This window comes from Gavialis gangeticus, unplaced genomic scaffold, assembly GCF_001723915.1.
Source record: "Gavialis gangeticus isolate Ggan-Ray unplaced genomic scaffold, GavGan_comp1, whole genome shotgun sequence".
NCBI lineage: Eukaryota > Metazoa > Chordata > Crocodylia > Gavialidae > Gavialis > Gavialis gangeticus.
Window position 1 is genome coordinate 109,787,464 of NW_017729024.1, and position 27,559 is coordinate 109,815,022.

Genomic DNA, 27,559 nt, shown 5'->3' on the forward strand with positions numbered 1-27,559 from the left:
TTCAGGAGGGATGTGGACAACACTGAGAGGGTCCAGAGGAGGGCCACCCGCATGATCCGGGGACAACAGGGCAGACCCTACAATGAGAGACTGTGGGACCTGAACCTGTTCAGCCTTCACAAGAGAAGGCTGAGGCAGGACCTGGTGACCCTCTATAAACTCACGAGGGGGGACCAGAAGGGTTTGGGAGAGACCTTGTTTCCCCTAGCGCCCCCTGGCATAACAAGGAATAATGGACACAAATTATTGGAGAGTAGGTTTAGATTAGACATCCACAAGAACTACTTCACAGTTAGGGCGGCTAGGAGCTGGAACCAACTTCCAAGGGAAGTGGTGCTGGCTCCTACCCTGCGGGTCTTTAAGAAGAGGTTTGATGCCTACCCGGCTGGACTCATTTGAGTCCAGTTTTTCTCCCACCCAGGCGGGGGTTCGGACTTGAAGATCTACAAGGTCCCTTCTGACCCTACTTCTATGATTCTATGATTCGGCCAACTCAAATCACAGACAGTGATCTGAATCAACAAATTGAATCATTGTCCCTGATTTGGGCTGAATCCGAACCCAAATCAAATCAGGCCTGCTTCACACACCCCTAGCATTTAGCATGTGTTGAACTATTTGAACATGTGATACCAGGGTTGTTGACCCCCAAAAATGTATTTTTACTGATAATGTTTTTACTACAAACTTTTTACTGACAACCAATATTTTTACAGGTGCATGTTTTTACTGATATATACTTTACATAATGTAAACGTAACTTTTCTGCCAGATCTTGCTTTGTTGCCAAGCCCCAGTTAGAAGAGCTGGGTCCAAATTTGGGGGTTTAACTCCAAGCATACTAAAAAAGTAAAAAAGTTTGGCTGCCAGTAAAAAGTTTGCAGTAAAAAAATTCTTGGGTTGGCAAACCTACTTGACTGCGGCAATGGTTATACACCATGCTGCTCCCACCCCAGGTGTTTCCTGCTTACTCCCATACCATGATACCCCTGGCTGCATGCTTCATGATGCTGCCTTCAACAGCCCACCTCCCAAGCCTTACTCCCAAAGAATCCTACCTTAAATCCAGCAATATTACAAGATGGGAAACAGCAGCAGCCCATAGTTCGGTGGGAGGGTGGTCTACAAAGCCTTAAGAGAAGTCTTTCTGAAGGCTGATACACTCCTGCTCAGATACCAGGTGGTGCTGCTGTATTCTCTGTGTACTTCAGTGAAGCTCTAGCTTCCAGCTTCTTTCCAAGAGTGAGTTTTGTAAAGCAGCTGGAGTTTGATTTTTTTTACTGGTGGCTCTTTTTTGTTTTGCTTTAAAAAAAAAAAAGGTTTTATAGACAGGTCGCTTCTAGCCTGATTTTTCACTGGCTGCCTGTAAATTTACAGACGGTTTGCAATCCACTGTGATACTATGTGAAAGAACTGATTACTAGATGAAACTACAGTAAACCTTAAAGAAAAATGTCACAACTAAACAAACCAACCTTGAAATCTGACTACAGTAGACAAAAGTTTATGAAATAGAAGATTCCTTACACTGTATTCCCTCTGGCATTGATATATAATCAGATCCATATGGGTAGACTTCAGCCAATGGCAGAGCAACCCAATTTCAACAAAAATTCAGTTTATCTTGTGGCCAAGCAAAGAGAAAATGGAAAGACAATGTTGAATGAACTCTTAATATGAATTATCAACTAGTATCAGCAATGGGAGAAAAATGCTGTCAGTAGAAAGAAATGATGCAAACAGTGAGAGCAGATAAGAAACTGTGAGGTCTATAGAGCAGACGAGTAAGTGACAAAACAACCTGAATGCAACATATTTCAAAAGCCATCTCTGAAAAAGTTATTTAAATTATAGCATGAACATAAAGGCTTAAATGGAAAACCTGATACACTCTTAGCTATAGGACAGCAGGATGATCAGCTACAGATGTAAGCAATCAAGTGCACACCCCTGACCTATTCATGAAGGGGTTATATATGATAATGCATTTCATTGACACATGGCTTTCCGAATGCTTAGACCTCTAAGAGCACTTGAGACAAGAGCATGACCTGCAGTTCAACATTTAAAGGTTTGACTTGATAAGGAGATCCAAGGTCTTGTCTAGCACTGGGGTGGACTCCCGTTATTGTATCTTGACTAACAGTAAAACTTGTGCTGAACTGGCAAAAGTGCAAAAAGCAACCTAAAAGTCCAAGAAACAAGAAAATGTAGGATTTGGGGTAAAAGGTACTTTTCTCTGGCACGCTGTTAGACAAAATCATGGATGGCAAAACTCTTTAAGGGGAGTCATGTCAAGTGTTTTTTTTTCCAATTGCTTCCCTAAGTGGGCCATCTATGCTACTGCTAGCAAGTTTTTGCTGTCTGCCAGAAGTAGTCACTTGACTCATTTGCAAAACGTCTGAGGGCTTAAAGTGGAGAAGATGTTTCTAATCAGGTTCTTACAGCATACTCCATCACCACACCATGTTAAGTTGTTGTTGAAGTGGAAAAAAGAAAAAGCGAACTTGGTATATGAGACTAGATGGCTGAGTTTCAAAATTTCTAAATACCTGCTAAGAAAGCCGTATCTCCAGCACACACAATATCTTCTTTGTAGGAAGACAGTTGTATTATTCCCCTGGAGCATAACCACTGTACATCTGAGGTTCCCAAGGGCAAAGAAATCTTTTTGATACTCAGGATCCAGACCACTGAAGGCCTTGAAAGGAAAGATCAGGATCTGTAATTTGACCTAGTTTTTAAAAGTGAGCCAGAGGAATCCCTGCTATGGTACAGGTGCATGTTTTTGGTAGTCAATGCCATTCAAAGAGCTGTTACACAGCACAAAGGCGATTTTTTTTCAATCCAAGATTTATGGGTCTCCAGTAATTTAAGCCAGGTTACCCTGGAAAGGACAGAGCAAGGTCTTAACTAGTCACAGATAGGCTTTTTTGTTGTTGTTCTCAGCCAGCATATAAGAGTGTAGCAAGAAAGAGAGAACTTATTTGTAGACAAGTACCCTTAGCTAGAAGAAATATGAAAAAGTAAGGATGAGTAGTTTTTCCTTGGCCTACCACTATGACTTTCATTTTCAAGCCAGATCCTTCTCACTCAGATGCCTGGATAAATGAGTGGTGGTGGTATATGCTTAGGATGTGAACACCAGAGAGTTTAATATTATCTACATAGGGTTGGCATACTATTTCTTGTAGTAGCTCCATATAAGTTCTCGAAGTGTAATAATTGTGTTGGCTGTGTAGATGTACTCATAGATGAAAACTGTGGTGTCAGAGAAACTATTATCAAGCAGCACTCTGGACTGTTAAAGCAGCAATTAAACAATTTCAGGTTGTTTCCTGAATGTAACAACCATTGTGGCTTCTGGGCATTTAGATGGATAAAGGAATGCCCCTTGTTCATGGTCCAAAGATACTAATATATCAGTGCTGCCAGGGTTATTTTTGATCCATGTCCTGGTCTGAAAATTAGTGGGCATGACCTAGGCTACTGCCTGTTTGCTTCTCCCTCCTACACCCTCCAAACTCCTGGTGTCTCAAGAAACAGTGAGAAGAGGGTTATGCTGTGGAGGAAGTATTCTTTTTACAGCTCTCTGAAGTCTGAGATCTGCCCAAACATGGTGTCCTGCACTTACAGTATATCATTTCTTGACCGTAAGAGCTTGTCATAAACCTGCAGAACAATGCAGCAGCATTTGACTGTTTATGAGTCAGATTATTACCCTAACATCATTACAACGTGAAACAAAAGCTTTCCTTCCCCAAAAGGACCCCTTATCTGAAAATCATATATTTGGAAGTCTCTTTAAAGCTGATGGCTTACAGAATGGTAGCTTTATGGCTTCCTCTACACTGGTAATTAAAACCAAACAAGTATCTAAGCTAGTTGTCATTGAAAAATGACAACTCTACAGATCATTCCTAAGACTTTTGTGTAAGTGCAATAGTTGTGTTCCTACCAAGCCAATACAAACCTAAGTAATGGAGCAGTTAGGCACTGAAGGGGATCAAGGCCTGGGTTAAATAAGATTTTGCTGGATATCAGAGGAAAATGGTTCAACTTCATGTTTGTTGTCTGCACTCTTTTTAAAAATATATATAATTTATTTGGTTTTGTAATCTTTTTAAACACTGATCTTATACCAGAAATACCCAGTAACACACCATGCATTAAGGTTGTGATGCTGGTTAGGAGGGTTTTGCAATGGTTACTAACCAGGATCCTATGCAGCACAACTATTTTATGCCAAAAGGTAAGCATTGTGTATCCCCAAGTATAAGGAGTAAATCAATGGCAGGATTTTTTTTTAAATTAAACATATATTTATAAAACACAGAGACACAAAAGATATATAAAATGCTAAGAATATTTTAAATTCTACATGAATATATAAAAGAACTTTGATGTTACATGTGTGAAAAAGCGTCTGGGATTTTCAATCATTTTACCAGCGACAGTCACTGTTAGGAAAGAGGGGTGGTGAGATTTTTTTTAAGCGAATCAAAAATTCTGGCTTAAGTGATCTAGACTAAGCACATGTTCATAAAGCAAAGATTACTTTTATCCATTAGATCAGATAGCTATTATGTTTGAGAGTTATGGCTCATGTATTATTTACTTTTGAGTAGCTCTAGATGTACACATACATACATTACACACCCAATGGCTGGCTATAAATAAGGGGTTTGGAAATAAAAAATACTTGAAAACGTTCTACAGGGTATCAAAGTTCATAAACATACGCTGGGGATTTCTAGTAGATGCCTTGGTAGCAGAGAATACTACAAATTCCCTAATTTTACTTATACTGTTCTGTGCATTATGTATACAAATACCCTCTTCCAAGTAAAAGAATAGAAAAAAATTGAGTAGTCAAGACTTTTAGAATCAAATTCTGTTCTTAACAAAGCACAAAAAATAACAAATTCCATAAAGCTTAATGTTATTTTTCTAAAGTATCACTGGCCCATAATGAGAAACAATCTATTATATAGATTTTACATTCAATCTCTTTGTCAAAAACTACATAGCACATCAAAAGTTAATAGCACTAGGGAGTTCAGTGATTAATACAAATACAAATGGTATATTACAAATTTTCTTTTGTTCTTCATTCACAATGATGAAACTGCTAGGATTTAACCTTTAAGGGTTAAAGAGTTTAATCAATGTCAATGTCTGATCTTCTGAAGGCGATAAAGAACAGTCTGTCTTGCGATACCCAACAGAACATCACTTTGTCAAGCCACAAAGCGCCCAAAAGCTTGTCAAGTAAGTTACCAGAAACCTCTTTGTGGTTAGAACTCAGCTCCTTCCTGCTTGACCTATTATTTGATATTTGACCACTTGGTTGCAAGACACTTGCTCTTTCCAGCTGAAATGTCACTGGGGCATCTTGTCAGCTCCCCGACATCTCGGCCTGACATACAATTTTACTTTTGTGTGCTACAAGGCAGAAAATGCAGGGCAATGGCCTTGCTTTAAATTCTGTCAGCATCAAAGATGGGCGTCACTCTTGGGTCCTACCAACAACAACAAAAAAGGAGTCTATTTTGAAGGTCAAAACAGCCATTACTTTAAAGTCTTTCTGCTTAAACTAAATATATTACCTGCAACATTGGTTTGGGAACTGTCCTTATAAAGTACATAAACATATCATCAGAAATCCTCCCTGCACGATTGCTCTACTTTCTTATCAAATGCAGACTTGATAAAAGGATGAGTTTTCAATGCCTGCAGGGACCAGATTCAGCAGTTAACTTAACTTGTTCAAATGGGCAAGTGGTATCATGTAGCTTTACAAGGAGCAACCTGACCTTCTCACATTGACCAGGAGTGACATTATTGTGCAGGAGGAGAAGCAGTCACATCATTTCTGTTTTGCACAACCTGCTTAAAGTTTGCAACTAAATGCTTGTCTTCAGCTGAGCTGACAAGAGAGAAGAGGGGGCTCAGTGAACCATGGCAGGGCTGCCATGAAATGACAGGAATCATTGGCATACATTTCAAATAGCTCTCTCAATCCTATTAAAGTATTGCAGTCCTGCTTTAAAATAGACAAGTATGAAACAACTTTGATAGATAGAGACTAAAATGGCTTATTGATTTTTTTTAAGTCTGAGGAAAATTACCCAAAATGTGTCATTCTTTAACATTTAAAAATACATTACATAAAAATGAACAACCGTAATAAATAAAACTTTAAAAAATAACTGTTTTGCTATGTAAAGAGTGAGAAGCTGGGAAACATGGACATATGAACAAATGCACTGATTTCACACAAATGTAAAATGAATGCCAAAGAATACGTAGTATAAAATACAATTCAAAGGTAAAATATCCCAATAAAATATTTTAATTGAATCATTTAATGTGGATACAACCTGTTCTTTTAGAAATACAGTATAAAGAATCTTAAAATCCATTCTGTACAGTCCTTTTGGGGTTAGCCAAGACATTCAGGGAAGAGGAAAAGGATGAAGATTGAGAAGGGGATCTATTGTGTGTAAAGCTGTACGATGTATCTGGCTCAGCTTGCAATGGCAAGAAATCTGGAATACAGCTCTGATCGGGCTGAAGCACTGATCTGGAAGCCATGGTGATGTTTGAACTGTCTTGTGAACTCTGGAGTAAATTTAAAAAAACAACAGAAACAAAAACAAAGAAAAAGATACATTTATTTTGCATTAATCAGTAATTGGAATACTTCATTGTATCCTTCACATATTTACAAATATGGAGGTATCTGCAAGATTTTTTTGCTCAAATAATTCAGCAAAGATTGACAGATATTTTAACCCTTGTAAAACAGGAGAAAAGAATCCTACTGAGAATACTTTGCATTAGTACTGAGCTCTTGGAAACTTTAGCTTCCACCGTCCAAAAAGTAGTGCACATTTACAGCTTGCATTTACCTCTGATAATTGCTGAAATTCTTACCTTAAATCTGATATGAGGCCTTTTTTCTTGAGCAAAACCTTATTCCAAGCTCTTCCTATCACTGTTATTGGGAAGAAAAAGGGGTTTTTTTGCTAATAATATGTACTACTGAAAAGAACTAAACCATTATTATTATTTTAATATTTTTTGGATCATGAGCTGATCACAGTACACCTTCAGAATATACTTTATTTTTAAATGTGATTCATGTTTCAACAAATCTTGGCTTTAAGTCAAGTAGTTACAATGGTAAGTACCACTTAGCACCAGTTAATATTCAGCATCAAGGACATCTGAGCACCATAAAATTGTGCAGTCTCTCTTGAAAATGTATAGATCTTTGAGATAGTGTAATTTTAACCATTGCAACTCTGGTATTTTTCAAAATGCTAACCAAGAATTTTCAAGGAAAAAGCAACTTTCATCCAACAATAAGAAATACAATGTTTTTACAATCTGTAAAAAGCACAATGGATTATTTCAGTATATTTTACATAAATAATATAAGTGTCATGCAAAGTTTTAATATGCAAATGACAAGAGGGAAAACAGAAAAGGTTGTTTTGGAATTCAATTATTGTATGCTTCAGTTTGCATGTATTATGTATTCTACATATTTTACTGTAATCTGAGGGAGTGCATATGTTGATATATACAGATGACGAATTTATATGGGTGCATATGTGTATATATTATATTACATACATACAGAAAAAGGAGGGTGGGGAGAGAGAGACAGAGACAGAGACAGACAGAGACAGAGAGAAATGTTTCTCTGTTACAACTGCTAGAGAAAAATCAATTGTTGCCTCTAACACCTAGTTCAGCAATTTTCTTTGATGTTGACTCTTTTGATTTCCTGACACTCCACAAGCTGTCTTGTAGTTGACTGAAAACAGCCAGGTTTATACTAGTTCTTCAAGAAGAACTAAAATGGCAGCAGGTTCAAATGGCTACCGCCAAGAGAGATTTAAAGTGAAGCAGTACATTTTGCTAAACCGTGCTTATGAAGGTGAGTTAACCAGCAGAACTAGGAGCATCTCCACCATTCCAGTCCTACTGTGCCCATACTAAAACTTTACTGAACTGGTAACTAACATGCTGAAGTTAAGATCTCCATAAAGACTTCATTCTATTGCACCAAGTAGTTTATATTCTGAATTTATTGTATTTAGCCTACCTTATAAATCAAAATAAAAAATAAAATTCACTGACAATCTGAAATCTGAAAACAGAAACCCTGGTGATATGTTCGAAGGAATGTGATATTTAAGACAGTTTATGGTAATATTAAGAATACAAATAAACTGTTTAATTCTCAACAAACTGTTTTCTTTGCTTGGGGAAATTAAGGTACTAAAAAAATAAATCTAAGTCGGTCTTACTGTGGGTATCAAATACTGAGGAGGAGCTTGGTTAACATATCAGTTTTCACTGTTTTCCATGTCTCAGTTAATAGAACTATCATATTGATTAGAAATCACATCCTACAATCACATTCTCACACTTTTTTTATGGTTTTTTTTTAGACTTAGTGATTTTTTTGAAGAAACTAACCTCAAAATCCCAAGTAAGGAGATGAGAAATCAGGTTTCCTTTGAGAATAGCACAAAAATGTATGAAACTTAATGATTGGCAGCAAGTCAATAGACTATGTTACAGTAAAAGCTTTAATGCTGGGGGAAAAAAGCTCTGTTTTAGTTATCCAGGTCCTATGCTGCACTTCATACAAAGCTAGAGAAGAATAAGATTCACAGAATGGGATGGAAATCAGATTTTGTAGCAGTTTGATTGATGTACAAAAATCTTAGCTGCTATTCATGTGAACTGTTTTGATCCTATACCATTATATACATTTACAACCAATAAAAATAATATTCTATAGCACTGTAGAAAAATTAAACTGGAATAACTCAGAACCATTATAACACACCACTGGCTGAAAAGAAGCATATATGCAGGAATTTTAAAGCTAGTTATTATTTCCCCAGAAGACCTTTTTCAACACCATTGCAGTCTATACGTATTTAGACACCTTTTAAAATGTGTATTATTAAGATGACAAACTGAAATGGCTGTGCAGAAGCTGTGATGATAGTCTATCATGTAAATATGTATTTAGATGATTTTTAAAAAGGGAATTATTTATCTGAAATAAGGGCTTTGGTTAGGTAAATCTTTAGCGTAGCACTTTTATTTACCCAATAAGCTGTAAATGGTTCCATCTAAATGGTTACACTCCATCAGGTAAATATATATTTAGGGTGCATTGCATCCAACAGAAATATGCATTCAAAAGGCTTGTGAAACATAATAATTGGGCATGTTCTTGGGCTGTTTTTCAAAGTTTGATAGCCTAATTGTTAAAATGTGTTTTTCTAAACAGTAAAATATGAAACAGTCCATTTTACACAATAATTGTGTTCTGATCTGTACTTAAATCAAAGCCAGTTTGTGTGGTAATATACAAGCAAAAGGCTTTTATAACACTGATGCCATCTTGTTTTTCTCATACAACTGCCCTACAATCAAGTTGACATCTTATTTTGAAGGTCTCCATGAAAAATGTGCTATTTTTCTGTTTAAAATAATTCATGTTAAACTCAGGTTGCTCTATATGACAGTGTTGGAAGATTATAATACTGTCACATGTAAAATTATTTTGTATCATACTGTATGAGGATGTCTGTATATGGGATAGCATCACATTGTGATCAGAAGGACTCCTCCTTGTTTTAAAACTGAAATACTTGTAGAATAACACACACAACAGTTTTACACCTGCGATTAACAGATTTTGTGAGGTTTCGTAGCTATCCAGATAGATAATACATACTGTCACAATAAAGTACGCTGTTTACTTTCAATAGTAACAGTAAGATCTATAACTCAAATAAAATCCTAAATCAGTCAGGATGGTCTCAACCATCAAATCTATACAAAGATAATTTTACTGTACGAAAATCCCCTCATTATGCACTGCATTCACCTTACTTGGCACTTTCTCGTTTCCCTCTTTTCTTGGCATATCTTATTTCCCTCCAACGTTGGTATGTGTATGACTTTCTATATTAATGTTCACTGTTTAAAACTATGTTAAAAATCATAGCAACAAATTAATCACTAGTTTTCTTTACTTTTGTAACCATACTATGCAATAAATTAAAGAAACATTAAAATATTAATGTTTATCAAGATCCTTCATTATTTAAGGACAAGTAAGCAATATGATTTTCATAGGTATTCAGCACCCAGTTTTGATGCTGTTAGAAGTGAACTGTGACTAATTCAGCATCTCTTTAAATAAGGTCCAATGTTTTAAATTTTATTTTAATATATTTTCAATATTTCAACCAGCATGGGGTAGTTATAAAATATCAATCCAAGTACACAATACAACAATATATTGTTATATTTTTTTGCTGCCACAAGAAAGACAAGGAATTTTGGGCTGCTGTTGCATGCAAGATCATTAGAAGTGATAGTACCACCTGCTTTGCACTGCTTAGCCCAGTTGTAGGCACTTCATTTTAAGAGTGGTATAGAAACTGGCAAAGATCCAAAAGTAAGCATTAGAAATTATATAGGTGATGGAAAGCAAGCCACATGTGGAAAGGGTCAGAGATAGGGTTACCATATTTCCAATTCCAAAAGACAAGACACCTGTTGTATGGAGGGGAGGGGGTATATGATTGTGGGGGACAGCGATATGCCAGTGCTCTGCCCCTGCCTATTTTGTTGCCACTCACTCCCAAGCCATAGCCCCCCCACAGGCCTGCTGCTGCCCCTCACTCCCAATCTGCAGATCGCTGGCCCTGCCAGCGCCCCTCACTCCTAACCCGCAGTACCCTGCCTCCGTCCCTGTTGGTGGCGATCATTCTGGACCTGCAGCCCCCTGGCGCTGCCAGTGCCCTGCACTCCTGACCCATAGTCCCCTGCCCGCCCCCTCCCCCAGTGCCCCTCACTCCCAAGACACAGCTCCCCCACACAGCCCTACTGGTGCCCCTCACTCTTGACCCACAGCCCCCTGCTCCCTCCAGCCCTGCAGGGTCTCCTGGCTGTCCTGCCCCTGCAAGCAGGGGAACTGGCCCCAGTGCTTCCGGCCCAGCCTTGAAGGGCCCACCCTTTCCCCCACTGAAGGGGCAGGCACGTCTCCCCACACCTCCCCTGCCCTGCTGGAGCCCCAGCACTTGGACAGCTTCCCCCTGCACCAGCAGGCACCTGCCCCCCATCACACACCCATCCCCTCCACACATCCCTGCCACATACATACACACAAACACATTCTCCCCCTGCAACAGTCCCCAAGCCCTGCCCCCCACAGACTTATCTGTATCCAGCTGCTGGGGCTGCTCTCACTACCCTGCCTGGCTGCATGCCGGCCACATGTGTGTGCACCTTGCCTCCAATTGCCCTCCTCCTGCTCCCCTCAGCCCCAAGCAGCTCCTTGCTAGTGCAACCCAGGAAAAACTTCAAAGCTGAGCTGACCAAAATCCCAGACATTTGATTGATCATATTTAAAAAACCCACCTGGACAGAGATCAAAGATGACATGTCCAGGAAAACCCAGATGTATGGTAAGTCCCAGTCAGAGAATCAGGTGTGTTTAGTCTAGAGAAAAGAAGGTTAAGGGGGACAAGATAGAATTTTCTTAATATTTGAAAGGGTACCTCAAGAAGAGGGAAAATAATTGCTCCCCTTGCTGCAAAAGGCAGGACACTAAAGGAATAGGTTTTCAGCAAACCATATCTAAGGGCCATGTTACAGAATAATTTGGGTGGCTCCTGGAGCTCTTAACACCTGGACTGTCCACACATTAACACCTGAAAACAATTTTAAGCATATGTTATACAGCTCAAAGTTATGCCACTCCAGGGCAGAATTATCTCTGATCCGTGTTACCCAGCTCATGTTACACTAAGGTGCAGCTACTCTAGGCTACGCCTTAGTGTAAACACCCCACCCATTGCCCCACCTCCATTGGCCAAGATTGGGCACGCTGCCGATCTCTGCTCAATACCTGCCCACTCTCCTCCTTACTTGTGGTTGCCTGCCTCTCTGTCCTGGGGAGCAGGCAGGGAAAGGTTAACTTGCATGCCCAGCCACTGCTTCTGCTCTCTGGGTTGGGCTCAGCCCAGAGAAGAGCAGCAGCCTGACATGCTGGATTGGCAGGTTAATCCGCCTCTGCCTGCTCCCCCAGGACAGACAAGGTGGGCAGCCACAAGTAAATGGGAGAGGGGGAAGAAAAGGGGTACCTGCAAGTGGGAGAAAACAGGAAAAGCCCCATGAAGCAGGGAGGAAGCCCAGAATAGGAAGTGGGGGGGAATGTTACCTTTCAATTCTCCAAGCCCCTGCTGGCCCAAACATGAAACTGCTCCAAACTTCAGCTAGTGCTAACACCGATCAACATTGGTGCACCTCTCAGTGTAAGGTGTACCAAGGCCATAAATTAAATTTCAGGAAAAACTTCACAATTGTAAGAAGAGTAGGACAATGGAAAAAGCTGCCTAATGGTGAAAACAGATGTTGCCTGATATCTCATTTGTGCCTCCATAAAAATGTGGGGTACTTCTCCATAAGAGGGGAACTTGGGGCCCCCCACTCAGCCCATCCTGTTCCCTGCAATCACAGGAATGAGTCTGGCTGAGTAGGGAAAAGCCAATGCCTATGCATTTCAAGCATATAATCCTATCAACCATATGATTCAGCCATCCTATTAGGCAGTCTTTAAAGTTTTTACCTTTAATATCCAAACAACAGAAATTGAGACCAATGAATGAAGAAAGGAAAGATATAAGAGTTAAGGAAAAGATGCAAGGAGGGAAAGAGTCATATCAGAGTTAGAAGTATACATAAACAATATAAAAATTGCTTAGTGTCCAATGAGCAGTCTGTATTGGATGAACGACAGAGCAGTAATGAATATAGTAAATATTATATTACAAAGTAGATTGAAAAGAGTTGCTGAAGTCATATGATCTATTTGGAATAGATCTGAATTATGGGATGCTTGATATGAAAAGGTACCAGCCAGAAAACAGACAGGTAGGGAAGCAACATGGTGCAAAAGCTTTTCCCCAGATTCCAGCTTCTCCAAAAACATATGCAGTGGGTTTCCCAAATGCCTACAAAAAGAGAAGGAAGAGCAGTATACTTCCCTGCAGGACATCTGCATCACAGGGCAAAATTAACATATTTTGTATGCAGGTGATCCCTACCTGGCAACGGCAGGCATAGACCCCCCAACCCTACACAGGCATGTAATATGACCTGAGGAAGAACCCTGATTAGGTAGCCTATGAGGATAAAATAATGCTATTTAGCACAGCGCTGGGCTGGATTTGGCCTGCGAACTGGCTGGATCTGGCCCACAGCTACCCCTGTGGTGCTCTGCATGGGGCTGAGCCCTGCCTGCTCCTGCCTGGGGCAGACCACGCCCTGGCTGCTGCTTGGTTTCCACCCTCCATCCCCTGCACCTCCAGTGACTCCTCCTCCTGCCCCTGCTGCACCACTGCAAGCTGGGGGGAAGCTGCAGCCAGGCTCCAGCTCCTGGTCACTTTGCACCCACCCCACCTGCCTGGTATGATGAGTAGCCATCTGTGGGTGACCGAATGCATGGAAGGCAGCTGGGAGCTGAAGCCCCATATGCTGGGGCAGGACTCACCTTGCTGCAGCTTTCTCCAATCTGAAGCAGTGCAGCAGGGGCAGCAGGAGGAGGAGGAGCCACTGGAGCATGGCAGCTGCAACAGAGGGAGCAGCCCCACTGGGAAGCTATGCACACTGGCTGGGGCCAGGGCCAGCAGCTGTAGGAGGGAGATTGGCTGCCTCGGGAGGGACCTGACCCCACACACAGCACCACAGGGGCAGCTGCAGGCCAGATGGGGAGGGCAAACTGCATCTGCACCTTCACCTGTACCACCTGGGCAAGCTCTGTTGGATGCACTCCCTGTATAGTTGCAGCCTACAGCACAATCAGACATTTTTTCTTCAGATTTCCCATTTATGGTATGGATGCACAGCTCCACTGCCTGTAGTTTCACTGAAACTAACAATACTTAGGAATACTTAAGGTAGCTTGCATTGCCATTTTAACCAGTTTTGTCAAGCTTTACTCTAAGCAAAATTTGGTGGCACAATGGTTAAAATGCAGAAGGCTAGTTCTTACTAGCATCCATGCTGTTGTTACCACCGGTGCTAGCAATGGTGTAAACTTTTTAAGAAACAACATGTTACATATGGACAGTGTCGAGTTACATGTCAATGTCAGTGGCAGGGCACAATTTAGCTACTAGAAAGGACTATATCTTTTAAAAACTCACTAAACCACTTTCAAGCATTGCCCATCAGCTATATAATGGAAATCACCATAGCCTTCAAACAGGCTCCGATTCTTTTTACTGTTAAAAGTAGCTCACAGGAACTATTTTCATTCTGGATGAAATGAATCAGAATGATGAAAAGTCTCAAATCTGGTGTTTAAAATGGAAAGTGCTGCTACTGGGTGCCACTGCGATATAAAGACAGTTAGCAAACTTTTTCCAGAGTAAGAAAGTACACTTACCAAAAATCAGAGTTTTTCCCATGTCAATAGTTTTGCTATTCTGTATGCTAATGCAGTGGGAGTCAAATGGCAATTTTGTAACAAATATAAAGTAGTAACATAGACAATTTCAATATAAATTTTGCCTGAATCCCACAAAAAAATTGTCGTCAAACAACAAGTCAGGAGGCTGCCAACTTACTATAACTTATATCCAAAAAAGTACACATCATACTTTCTACTTTGGGAACCACCAGCCAACAGTTCCTAAGTAGTTTATTCATTGCTGAAGAATTTCCTTTTATACTTAAAGAAGTTTTTATGTAAGCAAATGATTCAATAATAATCTGGAAATGATAATTTTATTCTACACCCAGCATACTCTCTTTAGCTTTTTATATGCTCAGTGGACTCTCCAACCAAAGGCTCTGTTTAAAAATTTTAAAAGTTAATCTTATAATATACAATATATATCATTCAAATTTCTAAAAAAAGCTCTTGAATAGAATGTTTTTCCTAAGTATATTTAGAGCCTGAGAAATATCTATGCCAACAAGACCTCTGCACACATGAAGAGCCTGAAGGAATGGGTCATTGTTACCAGATTAGTACTTGATTTGCTCTTTATTTGAGAGCTGTATCCTGCATAGACAGGGAGAGGGACCTGGGTTTCTGCACTGCTAGTTTTAATAATTTCTAAATACTTTCACTAAAATCTACAATGCATGCTGCCTTGCAAAGTTCTCTCTAAGTCAAGACACTATACATGTGTGGTGTTAGTAGTTCCCAGCTTTTAGTCAAAATTCCTTAGACTGCTCTGAAATTATACCTATACCTCAAGCAAATATTGCAAAGTTATTTCCATGGCCAGTGTACTTTGATTTCAACACATTTCTTATATTTTAACGGACGGAATATATTCTCATCACTGAAAAAGACTTTTCAACCATTCTATTTATCTCTGTCCCTCCACCTCTTCAAGAGTAAATGCACTTTTTATTTTTATCTGACTAGCTAACCAGAATCATTATTGATTTATTTTGAGCTGCATATTGAAACCCACAATCTGAGGGGCACACTGTATTCTTATTATACTATTTTGCCATTTCTATGAGCATTTCTTCAGTGTCTAAGTCTGTTATTACGTGTAATTGATGCTCCCCACACTTTCAGGAAAGCCCTCCCCTAATAAATGATTTTTTCCCACAGCTCTTCGCTGGTTATCTTTCTGCAATCCATGCTTTTGACAGCTGCCTTCACAGCATTTTACTTCAAGCCAATAAAAAGGGAAAGGGGAGAGGAAGATTGTGACCACAGGCAAAATACATGTACCTCAGGAATACGCTCAGTCTCGAATGGCCCATGCAGTAGCCCACGTGCATAAATCCAGTTTTTTTAATCCTGCTGGTGAGAAAGCATTGTGTATTCAACTATTTTAATTGTCAAACCTCATACTCTCTCAAGAAATGTATTCAGTTATCAGATGAACTCTCAACCAGTCTAACCCTTCAAAGTTTGAGTTGGATGTACAGTATTTTGGTACTCCAGCAGAAAAGGAAGGAAAAGTATATTTACATTCACTTTGCAGAGCATTAGCATCTTTTGTCCAAACATTTGAATGCAGAAGGGTTAGGAAAAAACAGCTTAGAGAACAAGGGTTGACACATACAGTGTGAAATCTTAAGGTGCTCGAATGCAATGAGGGAGAAAGTGAGACTGAACTACACTTCAGCTTCCTAACTGTGCTATAGTCCACATGAACTTTGTGACAGGTCTCTGTCTCTCAGCCACACTTGACTAGCTCTTGCTGACATTCAACTGTCAGACAGCAACCCTTTACCATGCCCCTAACATGCTCTACAGCTTCACCCAATTAACTCGCTTTCACTTGACATTGCAGCAAAAAGCTTCATAATAGGTGGTCAAGGTGCATGGTGTCTGCCTGCCCTCTAACTGCTCACACACAGCAAGATGCTTAACTACCTTCCTTCTTTCCTGTTTGCTCAGAGCCAGTGCGACTACGATTTAGTCATCCCATTTACTAAACTGGACAAGGAAAGCTGAGCTATGGCAGTGGTGCATTTAGCTCTTTTTCACAAAAGTCTAATTTTTAAGCATTTTTAAGAATCCTGGATCCAATAATCAGAAGCATTTTGCTTTAAAAAATTACAGTGGTTCAGTAAAATGCTTCTATCACTTTATAATTAATAAAGATCTATTGTATCAGCAGTATGGATACAGAGGCGGGGAAGGGGAAGAGTCATTATTTTTAACTGTAACATTTTATGATGTAGAGAAAAAAGGTCTAGGAACAATTAAAGTGGCTTTATGATTCAGCTTCCACACATTAAAAAAATCTTTAGCTATTCTGAAGATTAACTTTGCTACATGTTTCTGCCAAATATACAGTATTAAGTAAAATGTTTAGTATTCATAAACCTATCTAAGAAAACAAATTAATTGCACATATTTTTGGTTGCAGCAGGTTAAGAGTCTGTTCACCCCCTGCTGTCAGGTCTCACAATATAGGCAGGGCCTATTTGTTCCTATTTTGCAAACAGATGAATTCAGAAAAAAAAAATCCTGATTACTTGCTGCTTCTTGTTTGTTTCTCACTAATTATATGAGCTCACATAGAAAAGTCCTGAGCATTTGCAACTCCAGTTTGTAGTCAGTAAGTGTTGGGATATACCCAGGACTGTTAAGAGTGAGGTTAGAACTGCCTCCACAGAGACACACTTCTGAAATTATGTGTCATGTATTGTAGACTCTGCACCTACTGAAAACACTTTAGTTAGATGGGACAGTAAGCAATCAAATATGAGTTAAATATGAGTTAAAAGATGTTGAGACTAAGGCTGCGTACAAATATTCAAATAACCTGGGAAACTTGTCCCAAGTTTGTTCTCCTGGTACAGAAACTTCCCCAAGGTAGGAAGGACACAAGTCAGCATGCTCTGCAGGCTTCCTCAGTCTGCTGGCAAAAGATGGCAGCAATGCACAGGGCAGCTCTGACTGGCTGACCTAGACTGCTCACGGCCAGCCTGTATGTCCCTGAAGCACAATGAGGGAATGGTGAAAGGGAGGTGTTCTGATTCTTGCCAGAGCAGCAGAATCCAACAGTTGACACACTGTCTCCCTGTGGGAGGGGAGGGGAGGGATGCTGAAGGACTATGCTCTCTTTTGAGAGAAGCCACAACATGTACTTCACCCTTAAGAAAGACTGAAAAAAGCAGCACGTAAATAAGCGTGTTCAAGCCCTACAGAAAGGCAGAGCCACAGCACTTGTACACATTCACTTTTCTAGGAGACATGCACACATTCACTCTTCTAGGAGAAAGTCTCTTGGGATTAATTTAACCCTAGTTGTTCTCAGGTTATTTTTCTCTTGGAGATACCATTTTAATCTGTGAGAAAAAGCCTGAACATCTGTACACTTGTGGTTTCTCCTGAGAAAACAGAGACTCTCCCAGGAGAAACTGAATGTCTGTAGGAGACCTAAGTCTGTCAGTTCAAATTTCGTGACCAGGGAAAAAGATTGTGAGTATGGCTCTCTGTAAGCAATTTATTCTGAAAACTCCAGTTTTTGATATATAATTTAGCATTCTTTTGTTAAATTGCCTATTCAAAACCTTCACTTTTGCACATTCATTAATTGTAGTGCACTGCAAACAGAGGGATGGAAGTTAAACAGACTCCCAAAGGCTGCCTTTGAATTAGTCTCAGAAACTGGATAATAGAGGTATGAGAAGTTTTGCAGTGAGCTCTAGGTAGGTGCCCTACATACTTCAACTATCAGGACTCTAGAAAGGCAAGTGTCAAAAGAATGAGTCTTGAGCTATCCAGCAACTAAGCACATTCGTTGCTAGAGAAAGTTGGATATGTTACATTGTCCATATGCATATACTCTGAATGGAAATTGATTCCTCGCTTTTTCACAGAGGCTTTGCACTTTAGAGAGAAGCAATGAGCACTAAACATCTAGGTTAGACAATACTGCAGTACCCAAGAGGATGAAGAAAAAAATCCAAACAGGAAACACAAACAGATGTGGAAAATGAATATCATTTTCAAAAGGAATGTACAGCGAATAAACAGAGCCAAATTATTTTTTTATGAAAGATGGTATGGAGAAGTAAGCCATAAGGGCTTGGAATACCCTTATGTCTGGGCAGGGATAACTGTTGGTCATAACAGCTGCTTTTTAAGAAAGACATGTAATGAGTATTTCCCTAAATTTCCAAGCGGGGATCTAATATCATATTTTCTCGCACACAACAAACACCTTTTTTCCAAAATTCAGCTGCTGGAAAATTAAGGTGCACATTATTAATGAGAAAATAAGTAATAGCAGTTTCTGTCCCTGCTGGGGAACAGTAAAAATAATGCTTCACAATGGGGTCCCTAGCTACTGGCTGTGGATACATTCCCTTCTCCCCAAAAGAGAGTCTCAAGGGAAGATTTTTTCTTCTTCATTCTACCTTTCAAAAACAAGGTAAATATTTTATTTAGGTGTGTGCCATATGTAAGAAAATATGGTATTATTTAGAGGTTAACTCAGATGCTGGGGAGGCACAAAGGCCTTCACTGAAGGATACACATGGAGACCTTTTTAAAAACATTTTACCTTTGCATTAATAAAGACAGGTCTTCCCTGGCTGTGAAAATACATGTTAATGTTATTCCAAACACTAAAATGGGGAGAGAGAAACAGTCAGCTGTTTTAGTTGGAAGTCAGGAAGAAGGCAGAGCAAAGTGCCACTTTCGAGAATAACTCATTCAGAAATGGGAAGGGATATAACAGAATTGACAGAACCTGTTGCTTTTAACATACAATGGACTGTGTGCAGGGGTTGAGCTGTCAGAAACCAAGAGACTTGAGGCCACAAACTCTTTATTGTCTTGATCAATGAATCTATTTGCACATCCTTAGAGAACAGACCCAATCTTGTCCACCATCCAAAGCATGTGCACATGCACATGGATACAAGAAGAGAATTGGCTTCTAGCTCATTTGAGCTAATTTAAGCTTGTTTTCAGCTTAAAACAACACAGCCTTGTTAAAGACACCTTTGGGGATAGCAAAAAACAAGAACATTGTAACTTTACTACTCCAAGTAAACCATTGCTGCAGGCAACCTGTCTCCATGCCTTAGGGACAGGGCTGCTGCTGTTGCACTGATGACATCCTGAACAAGGGAGGGAGCTGAGCCTTGCAGGATTCCAAAAATTTCTGGGTATTTTTCCAATAACCATTTAAACATTTTGCTGCTTATCCAAACTCTGCCTTTTGAGATTCACCCATCTCTAGCACTGCTTTACTTAGGTCACTTAGGGGAAAATTGTAAATACATTCTTATTTATTATATCTGACAGAATTTATGTCCAACAAATAGCTGGGAGAGTAGCTTTATAAAAGTAAAGTTCATAACATAACCTGAAGAATGACTGTTGAAGCTGCCTAATGGTAAAAGATTTCATTCAAGACTACAGAGTTATTTTAGAGGAAGAAAGCAACTGCATTTTTAACAGCCTATATTATACTTGAGAATGCTGTCAAATGTAAAAGCAGCTTGAATTAAACAGCTCGAGCCTGATTCTGATCTTGCTTGCACTGGTTCTACACTAGTGCAATGGCATTGATTTTAATGCAGTTATTCCTGATGTCTGGTGCTAGAAGATTAGAATCAGCTGCAACTTGTGAGTTCCTTAAATCAGGAATTAGTCAGGGGAAAGAACTAGCCCTTCCGAAACATGGCTCAGAAAATATGACTTGATATCTGAACAGCTTAAAAAACATCATATGTTTTAGGCTTAGTTTCAGCTGATGTCTAACATGTAGGTCTTGTGTAAACGTAAGACCCAAATTATACTAACTGGGCAAGGAATCAAGCTTATCAGTTATAAACAACTTGAGTGTGGGTGAGCTAGGGTTACTGTCTCTATTGATTTTGGCCCAATTTTTATACACAGTTGTACTTCAGACTATGATTAACTAAGAGCCTAATAATTATTTCAACAGAATCTTGTATACTTATTAGATTCAAGAGCACAATCAACCTTTAAGAACCGCTGTTATTTCAGGTACTGGAACATCACTTTATGTGAAGTTAAACAAGCAATCTGAATGCCACCATGCAATTGGAACTAATATTTTCTGCATACCAATCACATCTTATGTGAATCAACAATTTAAAAAATTATTAATGGAATTTTGTCTTTCAGTATATAAGCCTAATGCATGTTCTGAAAGCTGTGTGGTTTTTTTAAAACATATAACATTACAAAGTGTAGATCGACATGCAAAATTCTATCAGAAGAAATTTCATGTGGAACGTGTAAAGAGACTATTGAGAGTATTTTGAGGGGCCCTGCAAACTTTGATATTGTACATAAAATAGTGGTTTCTTCAGTATAACAAGTCCTAAGTATAACCTTTGTTTTGTTTGCCATGGAAGCTAACATATTTGTTAGCTTTTTACACAAACATTTAACAATTTGGTGTCCTTTAAATATTCCAAAACGGTATTAATTTTATTCAACAGTATTCAGAACTCTTCTTTAATGCAAATATCTTTCATTTACATTTTGTAAATGAAAATTTTGCAATGGTTTGGAAAGTTTGAACTGATAGTGGTAGTAAATGAACCAGTAGAACTCTGAAGCTCCCCCCACCCCTTTTATGTTTAAATATTGGTTTTCATATTTTGTATACAAATACAAAGCTGAACTCCCTCTGGCTCACAGGACTTAGTAACTGAATCTAAACCACTTCTTACTGGTAATAGTTACACTGACAAATTTTTCAATTGTTCCAATTAATAAGGCATCAAAAGGTATCTGGCACAAGAAAACCTTGCAAGGTCTTAGTTCAGCTATAAGAGTAAGTAAGATAGAAAATGCGTTGTGCACTTTGTTTCCAAGACCGCAACATGAGGAAACCTGAAAACGGATATGGTTGTGGGAGCCTACTGGCGATCTCTGGTTTATTAACCATGTCTGTTGGGCATTCTGGTAGGCAAACAGGGTTTACCACCACATCAACAGCCAAAGAATTGGTGAGCAGTCTAAGACTCTTCTATGGTGCTGGCTTTGGCTTCTAGAGGTTGCTCCACAAAAGTGACCTTACTTTGAATATCTACCACAGCAGGCCTTTCAAATATATGTGGTGTGGGTGAAAAAGCACGTTTGGAAGTAAGAAGTTTTATACTGTCAACTGTATCCTTCTAACAGGACACACTTCAGCTCAAAGATTAGGACCTCAAAAACAACCCATGGTTTTAAAGTTAAAAGTGATATAACCAGGAACATACAGAAAGTAGATCAATAGTGGTTTTTGAAAAGGATAAAAACAGAGTCCTGAAAATCACTGCAATCATACCAGGTATAATTTGGATATTAACCAAGTCCTAAAACTATTATATAGACCCAAAGCATTCTTTCAATAGTTAGCCATGCTAAACATTTGTATTAAAAATGTGTTTAAGAATTACTGCACACTAGGAGGAACCCACCTTTTTGCCCTAAAATTAGTGTTTATTCAAAAAAACAAACCAACAAAAATAGTTTAATCAAACCAGCCCTCTTGAAGAGACCTAAAGCCAAACAAATGTTTGTATTATAAGAGAAGGAGGGGAAAAACCAAAAAACTGGTGAGAAAATAGATTTCACTACTAAATGGTAGTAAATAGAAAAATATTTTAGAAATTAAGATAATTACTGTGTAAGCATTCTTTTATCAGACAGAATAATGCTATCTGGTCTATTGGGTACATAATCCATATTTTAAAAAAAATCTGTTTTAATACCTACTTAGCTCAATAGATTTGAATTGCTCCAGGGGGTCTTCATGACCTGTGGAGTAAATAAGTCTTTACCTGATTGATTGGAATAGCTGTCCTTTCACTAAATAACATGGGTTTCATAGAGAACTAAGAACATCTTATATTTAACTTAAGAAGATACCTAAAAAGTAAATACATAAACATATGTTTGTTTAATATTAAAGTTGTGTGACTTTAAACATTAAGACAGTACCTGCTGACTACATGCCCTTATATGGGGGAAGGGGGGGGTTCAAAATATGGCGCATAGGCCATATTCGGCCTGCCAACTGATTCTATCCAGCCTGTGGGCAGGTCACACAAGTGGTGGCTCTGGCTCCAGCCTCTTCTGATTTAGCATGGGATGCCGGCTGGGAGCAGCCTTGCCTGCCCACCTGGCACCACATGGCAGGCACTGGGTGAGCCACACTGGGGCTCCAGCAGTGGCCTCTGGGTAGAAGCAGTTTTGCTAACCAACTTGCCTGCCTGGCTCTACATGGGAGGCCCTGGGAGGGCCATGCTAGGACCTAGCACCCCCACTTGGACTGGGCTGGTGGCACCCTGCCTGCCTGCAGCTTAGAGATGGTGGGAGCTGCCCTAGGCACTAGGGCTAGGCAGTGGGCACTCTGCAATTATGCCCAGAGGTGATGGAGCTTTCTTGGTGGCCAGCTCTGGCCCCACCTTCCACCTTGCCTCATGCAACACTGCGAGCTGGCCCAGCCACCTGCTGCCTCCCAGCTGCAGTCAGTGTAGCTCCCATCCTGTCTGCCTAGGTGAGGCTGCTCCCAGTGTCTTGGGGCTGGGTTCCTTCTGGGGGAAGGGGGGAACCCTGGGCTGCACCTGCATAGATTCATAGAGTCGGAAGGGACCTCAGTGGGCCATCTAGTCTGACCCCCTGCTCCCGACAGGCAAGAAAAGAGTCACCAACCCTGGGGTCATGTGATCCCAACCAGGTGCCTGTCCAGTCTCCTCCTGAAAACCCCCAAGGATGGGGTGAGCACCACCTCCCTTGGGAGCCCCTTCCAAATTCTGGCAACCCTGACTGTGAAGAACTTTCTCCTAATGTCCAGCCTAAACCTTCTCTCCAATAGCTTATGGCCATTGTTCCTTGTCATTCCAGGCGGTGCCCTGGTGAACAGATTGTTGCCTACTTCATGTTGCTCTCCCCTTATGAATTTGTATGCTGCCACAAGGTCCCCTGTCAGCCTTCTCTTCGAGAGGCTGAAGAGGTTAAGGTCCCTTAGCCTTTCCTCGTAGGGCCTCCCCTGCAGTCCTCTAATCAGGTGAGTGGCTCTTCTTTGGACCCTCTCCAGGTTGTCCGCATCCCACTTGAACTGCGGTGTCCAGAACTGGACACAGTTCTCCAGCTGCGGCCTGACCAGTGCCACATAGAGGGGGAGAATCACTTCCCTGGACCTGTTTGTGAAGCATCTATGGATGCATGACAAGGTGCGCTTGGCTCTGCCAACTGCTTCATCACACTGGCGACTCATGTTCATGCTGGAGTCAGTGACTCCAACATCTTTTTCTGCCTCAGTGCAGCTGAGAAGGTCGCCCCCCAGCCTGTAGGTATAATGGCAGTTCTTCCTCCCTAGATGCAACACCTTGCACTTGTCCTTATTAAATTGCATCCTGTTGCTCTCTGCCCACTTCCCCAGCCTGTCTAGGTCAGCCTGGATCCTGGTGGGGAGCATGGTCCTGGTGGGGAGCTGGTGTAGGCTGGAGGGGACTGCTGGGCTTCCACAGGCTTTGTAGGGGCAACTGTGGACAGGAAGGGGTGAGGGACAGGTGAGTTTGGGGTGCAGGCAGCTCTTTAGGAGCATGTCAGGGTACAGGCTGAGGCAGGAGCTCCCTTGTGGTTTAGGTGGTGGCTGGGGAGTGGCAGAGCTCTGCCCCCTCCCTTGCCCGAGTGTCCTGCTGGCTGGTTTTGGTTCCTCTGGGAGAGAGACTCTATTTTGAGCTATTATACAATCACCTCTATACACACTATACAAAACATAAATCAGGACAAAAAATATTTTTTGAAATAAAATTAAAATATTTTATAGTATTTCTTTTTTTTTTATCTGTAATTTGTTAAAATGATATCTTCACCATTAATTTTGTGTGTGCAGCTTTCAATAGCTCACCAAAACTTGTTAAGTGACCTTCCGGCCAAAATAATTGCCTATCCTTACCTTATGTCAATGCTAAAAGAAACACAACTGTGTGTGAAAAACAGTGTTAACTCTTATGCCCCAACTTCTTTTATCTTTTAGTGGGTAAGTCACAACTTACAACATACTTAAACATTTTTTTAATAATGTCTTTACTGTTTTTTAGATTACAAAATACAAAGAAGCTGGCATTTGAAGCACATAAACAAAGCTATTTTTTCACGTTACTCCATAGCAAATATAACAGAACGGTGCATTCTACAAGTATTCAATAGAGAAGACAGAAGTTGCTTTTTCTCTTAGAACTGTGGGGATATACACATATCTTTAAAATGTGTGAAAAAGCACTACTAGTTTCACCAGGCGTTAAAATAAGAGGTAAAGCAAAAGTAGAATGCAACTATCCCTCCTTTGCTCTCCCACTCATCATCTCTGCTTTACTTGAGGAAGTGCTGCTGTCCCATCTCTCTTACTCCTTGACTGGGAATGAACCAAGGGGATAAACCAAAGCTTGTAAATACTGTTGCATGTTTGCAATCAATGAATCCGATCCTCCTTGACCAGTAAGGTAAGAATTCATGAACCAGGGAAATCTGACGAAGGAGCAATAAAAAGAGCAGAAGTCAAGCTACAGTTTTCAACGTTTCTACCAGTAGGTAGAGCAACAACAAGCAGCACCTGATGGGAGAGGTAAAGCAAGGGGCAGGCAATGGCATGTCACATTGTCCAATTTTCTCTAAAGGAAGATAATACACTTGTCCTCTCCACCTTCAAAGAAGGGAGATTAGCAAAGAAAATCACTTTGCCATCTCCCCTTTCATCCAAGGGGAGGCACACTTAAATAATAGATTAAGGCTACCAAAACTATGAGGCTCAACGGAGATACCTATACCACTGAATAGGGTGCCAGGCAGAAGTAAACCATGACATCTGCTCTGCACATGCTACCTTCTGAACCAGAAATAAGGAAGCCACTGTACATGCCCCAGGAAGACTATATACTGTGCATCTGTTGCAGCTCACTACAGCATTGTACTAGGCTTCTCAATGGTGAAATGTATGAATATTTCCAAACAAAAATTAGGATTTTTCAAAATGCTGGGAAATTTGGGCCAGCTTTTTTTCAAGCTAGGACTGTCCCAATGAAATTAAGACACTGGATAACTTTACCATAACCATAAGATTAACACAACCATAAATATCTATTTTGAAATAATCTAAATGATATCAGTGCAGATTCTCAATTCTAGTCCAGTATAAGTGATGGCATTATTCCACACAGACATTTGCTTGCCTGTCAGACACTATTTTAGGGACAACTCCTTTCAATCATTTCTTTCCTAGGCTCTATTTTACTGTTCTTCCTGCCCCACAGTTACTACAGTAAGACTTAAATTGGCATCACTAAGTAACATCAAGATACATTATGACAACCACCAAAATCTTTCCTACTCCTGTTCTGATATACTTTTACCACTGGAGAGAGGCAACAAGTCACACATCTTGGTGCATATACCCAGAAGCAGATCCAAAGGGGCACAGCAGCACAGATGTACCCCCCTTTTCAGTTAACCCTGCCACAGGAGCAGCAGCAGGGGGCTTTTTTTAAAGTCACTGAAAGAAGTAAAAATCCCCTCGTTCATCCCCTCCATTCTCAGCAGCACCTGCTTTCACTTACCCTATCCCACCTTCCTCACTGCTTTTGCTGCCTCCAGTTGCCCCAGGAAACAGCCTCCCACTCCAGGCAGGCTCCATGCAGAGCTGGGCTCAGCTAGGGACAGCAGCAGCAGGCAGGTCCCTTCTTGCCAGGTGCCCCTGGTCTTCCCTGCCAGCCTGGAAACCGGCATATGGGGGAAGCAAACCCACCTACTGCTGCTGTTGGCTCCAGCCAAGTCTGACTTCACATGCAGCCTGGCTGGAGTGGGCCAGGAACAGCTCTGAATCCCCACCCCTCCATGTCAGCTGAGGACAGTGGTAGCAGCAGGTGGGGCAGGGGGAGGAAAGCAGGAGTGAAGGGGAAGAAAAGGCCCATGCTACTGGGCATGGAGGGGCAGGGAGGGAAGCCTGAAATATTTTTCCCCACTTAAGGGAATTACAAAAAGGTCTCTGCCCCTTCTCCTACAGCATGGTCTGCCCTGGTGCATGGGGGAGAAGTAGGGGTGATGCAGTTACCTCTGCAGCTCAGGTCACTGCTCCTGCACCCCATTTTATAAAACCTTAGATCCGCTTATGCATATACCAAAGCAAATAAAGGATGATCAATGCTGAACTTCATCCTTACAAATGCTATTACATTAGTATACATTAGTATCTCTAGCCAGAAACAGAAAACCAAACAGATGTAAGAACAAAAAAATCAGCATTCACAGCACTGTATTTTATATGATCTTATTCAAAGTATGTCAAAGAAACATCAGGCAAAATGACAGTTTGGATTCCCTGGACTCAAGTGCCACCAAAATCTCTGACAGAGTCATTCAGGCACAGCTATGCTTTAATTCTCTCCAAAAATTTCTCAGCTGATTCACAGTCCCAGAACAAACACTTTCCCTTTATGTTTAACCTACAGTTTAACAGAAAATAATAGAAGCTTCCAGCCCTCCATCTTGAAACAACTTCTTCAAAAGAGGGGAGGAAGCACCTCCTGGCCTGTGTAAAAGTCCCAGAGTCTAGAAAGAAGTGAATTTGGCTCCCTTTGTATAAAATATTCCTTTTCTTCTACAAAACCAGTAAAATTATATCCTTGGTTCTGTTCTTTTGTAAAAACGTTATATACAGAGGGTTAGGTGTCCTGGTTTATAATATCTAGTTCTCAGAATAACAGGCTGTACAGTGCTTTTATTCCTACTGTAGTGTGGACAGCATTGTTATATAGAGAAGATCCTTTTATTTTGATGTGTTGGAAACTATATAGCTTTAAGCAGAAAAGAGTGAAGGCAGAAAGAAGAGAAGGCATATTGAAAGCAGAAAGCAGTTGTATGTTGTCATGCTGAGGCTGGTGAATAAAACTGTGGGGAAGATATTAAGGAACCCTTATTTAGTCATTAATAAATTGCAAACATGTCTGATGAGGATAACAACCACAAACCACACCTCCTTCT

At 40.5% G+C, this 27,559-nt stretch overlaps 1 protein-coding gene across 6 annotated transcripts in view; it reads right to left on the reverse strand.

Annotated features, from left to right (window-relative positions):
• Positions 1 to 5,520: 5,520 nt before the first annotated feature.
• The window catches only part of CCDC171 (coiled-coil domain containing 171), a 406,988-nt gene continuing 384,949 nt past the window's right edge, over positions 5,521 to 27,559 (reverse strand). For all 6 annotated transcript variants that reach the window (XM_019517555.1, XM_019517553.1, XM_019517556.1 and 3 more), the window contains one exon: positions 5,521 to 6,624. In XM_019517555.1, coding sequence (XP_019373100.1) covers positions 6,415 to 6,624 — 210 coding nt within the window. In that variant the 3' untranslated portion in view covers positions 5,521 to 6,414. The remainder of the gene's footprint in view (positions 6,625 to 27,559) is intronic.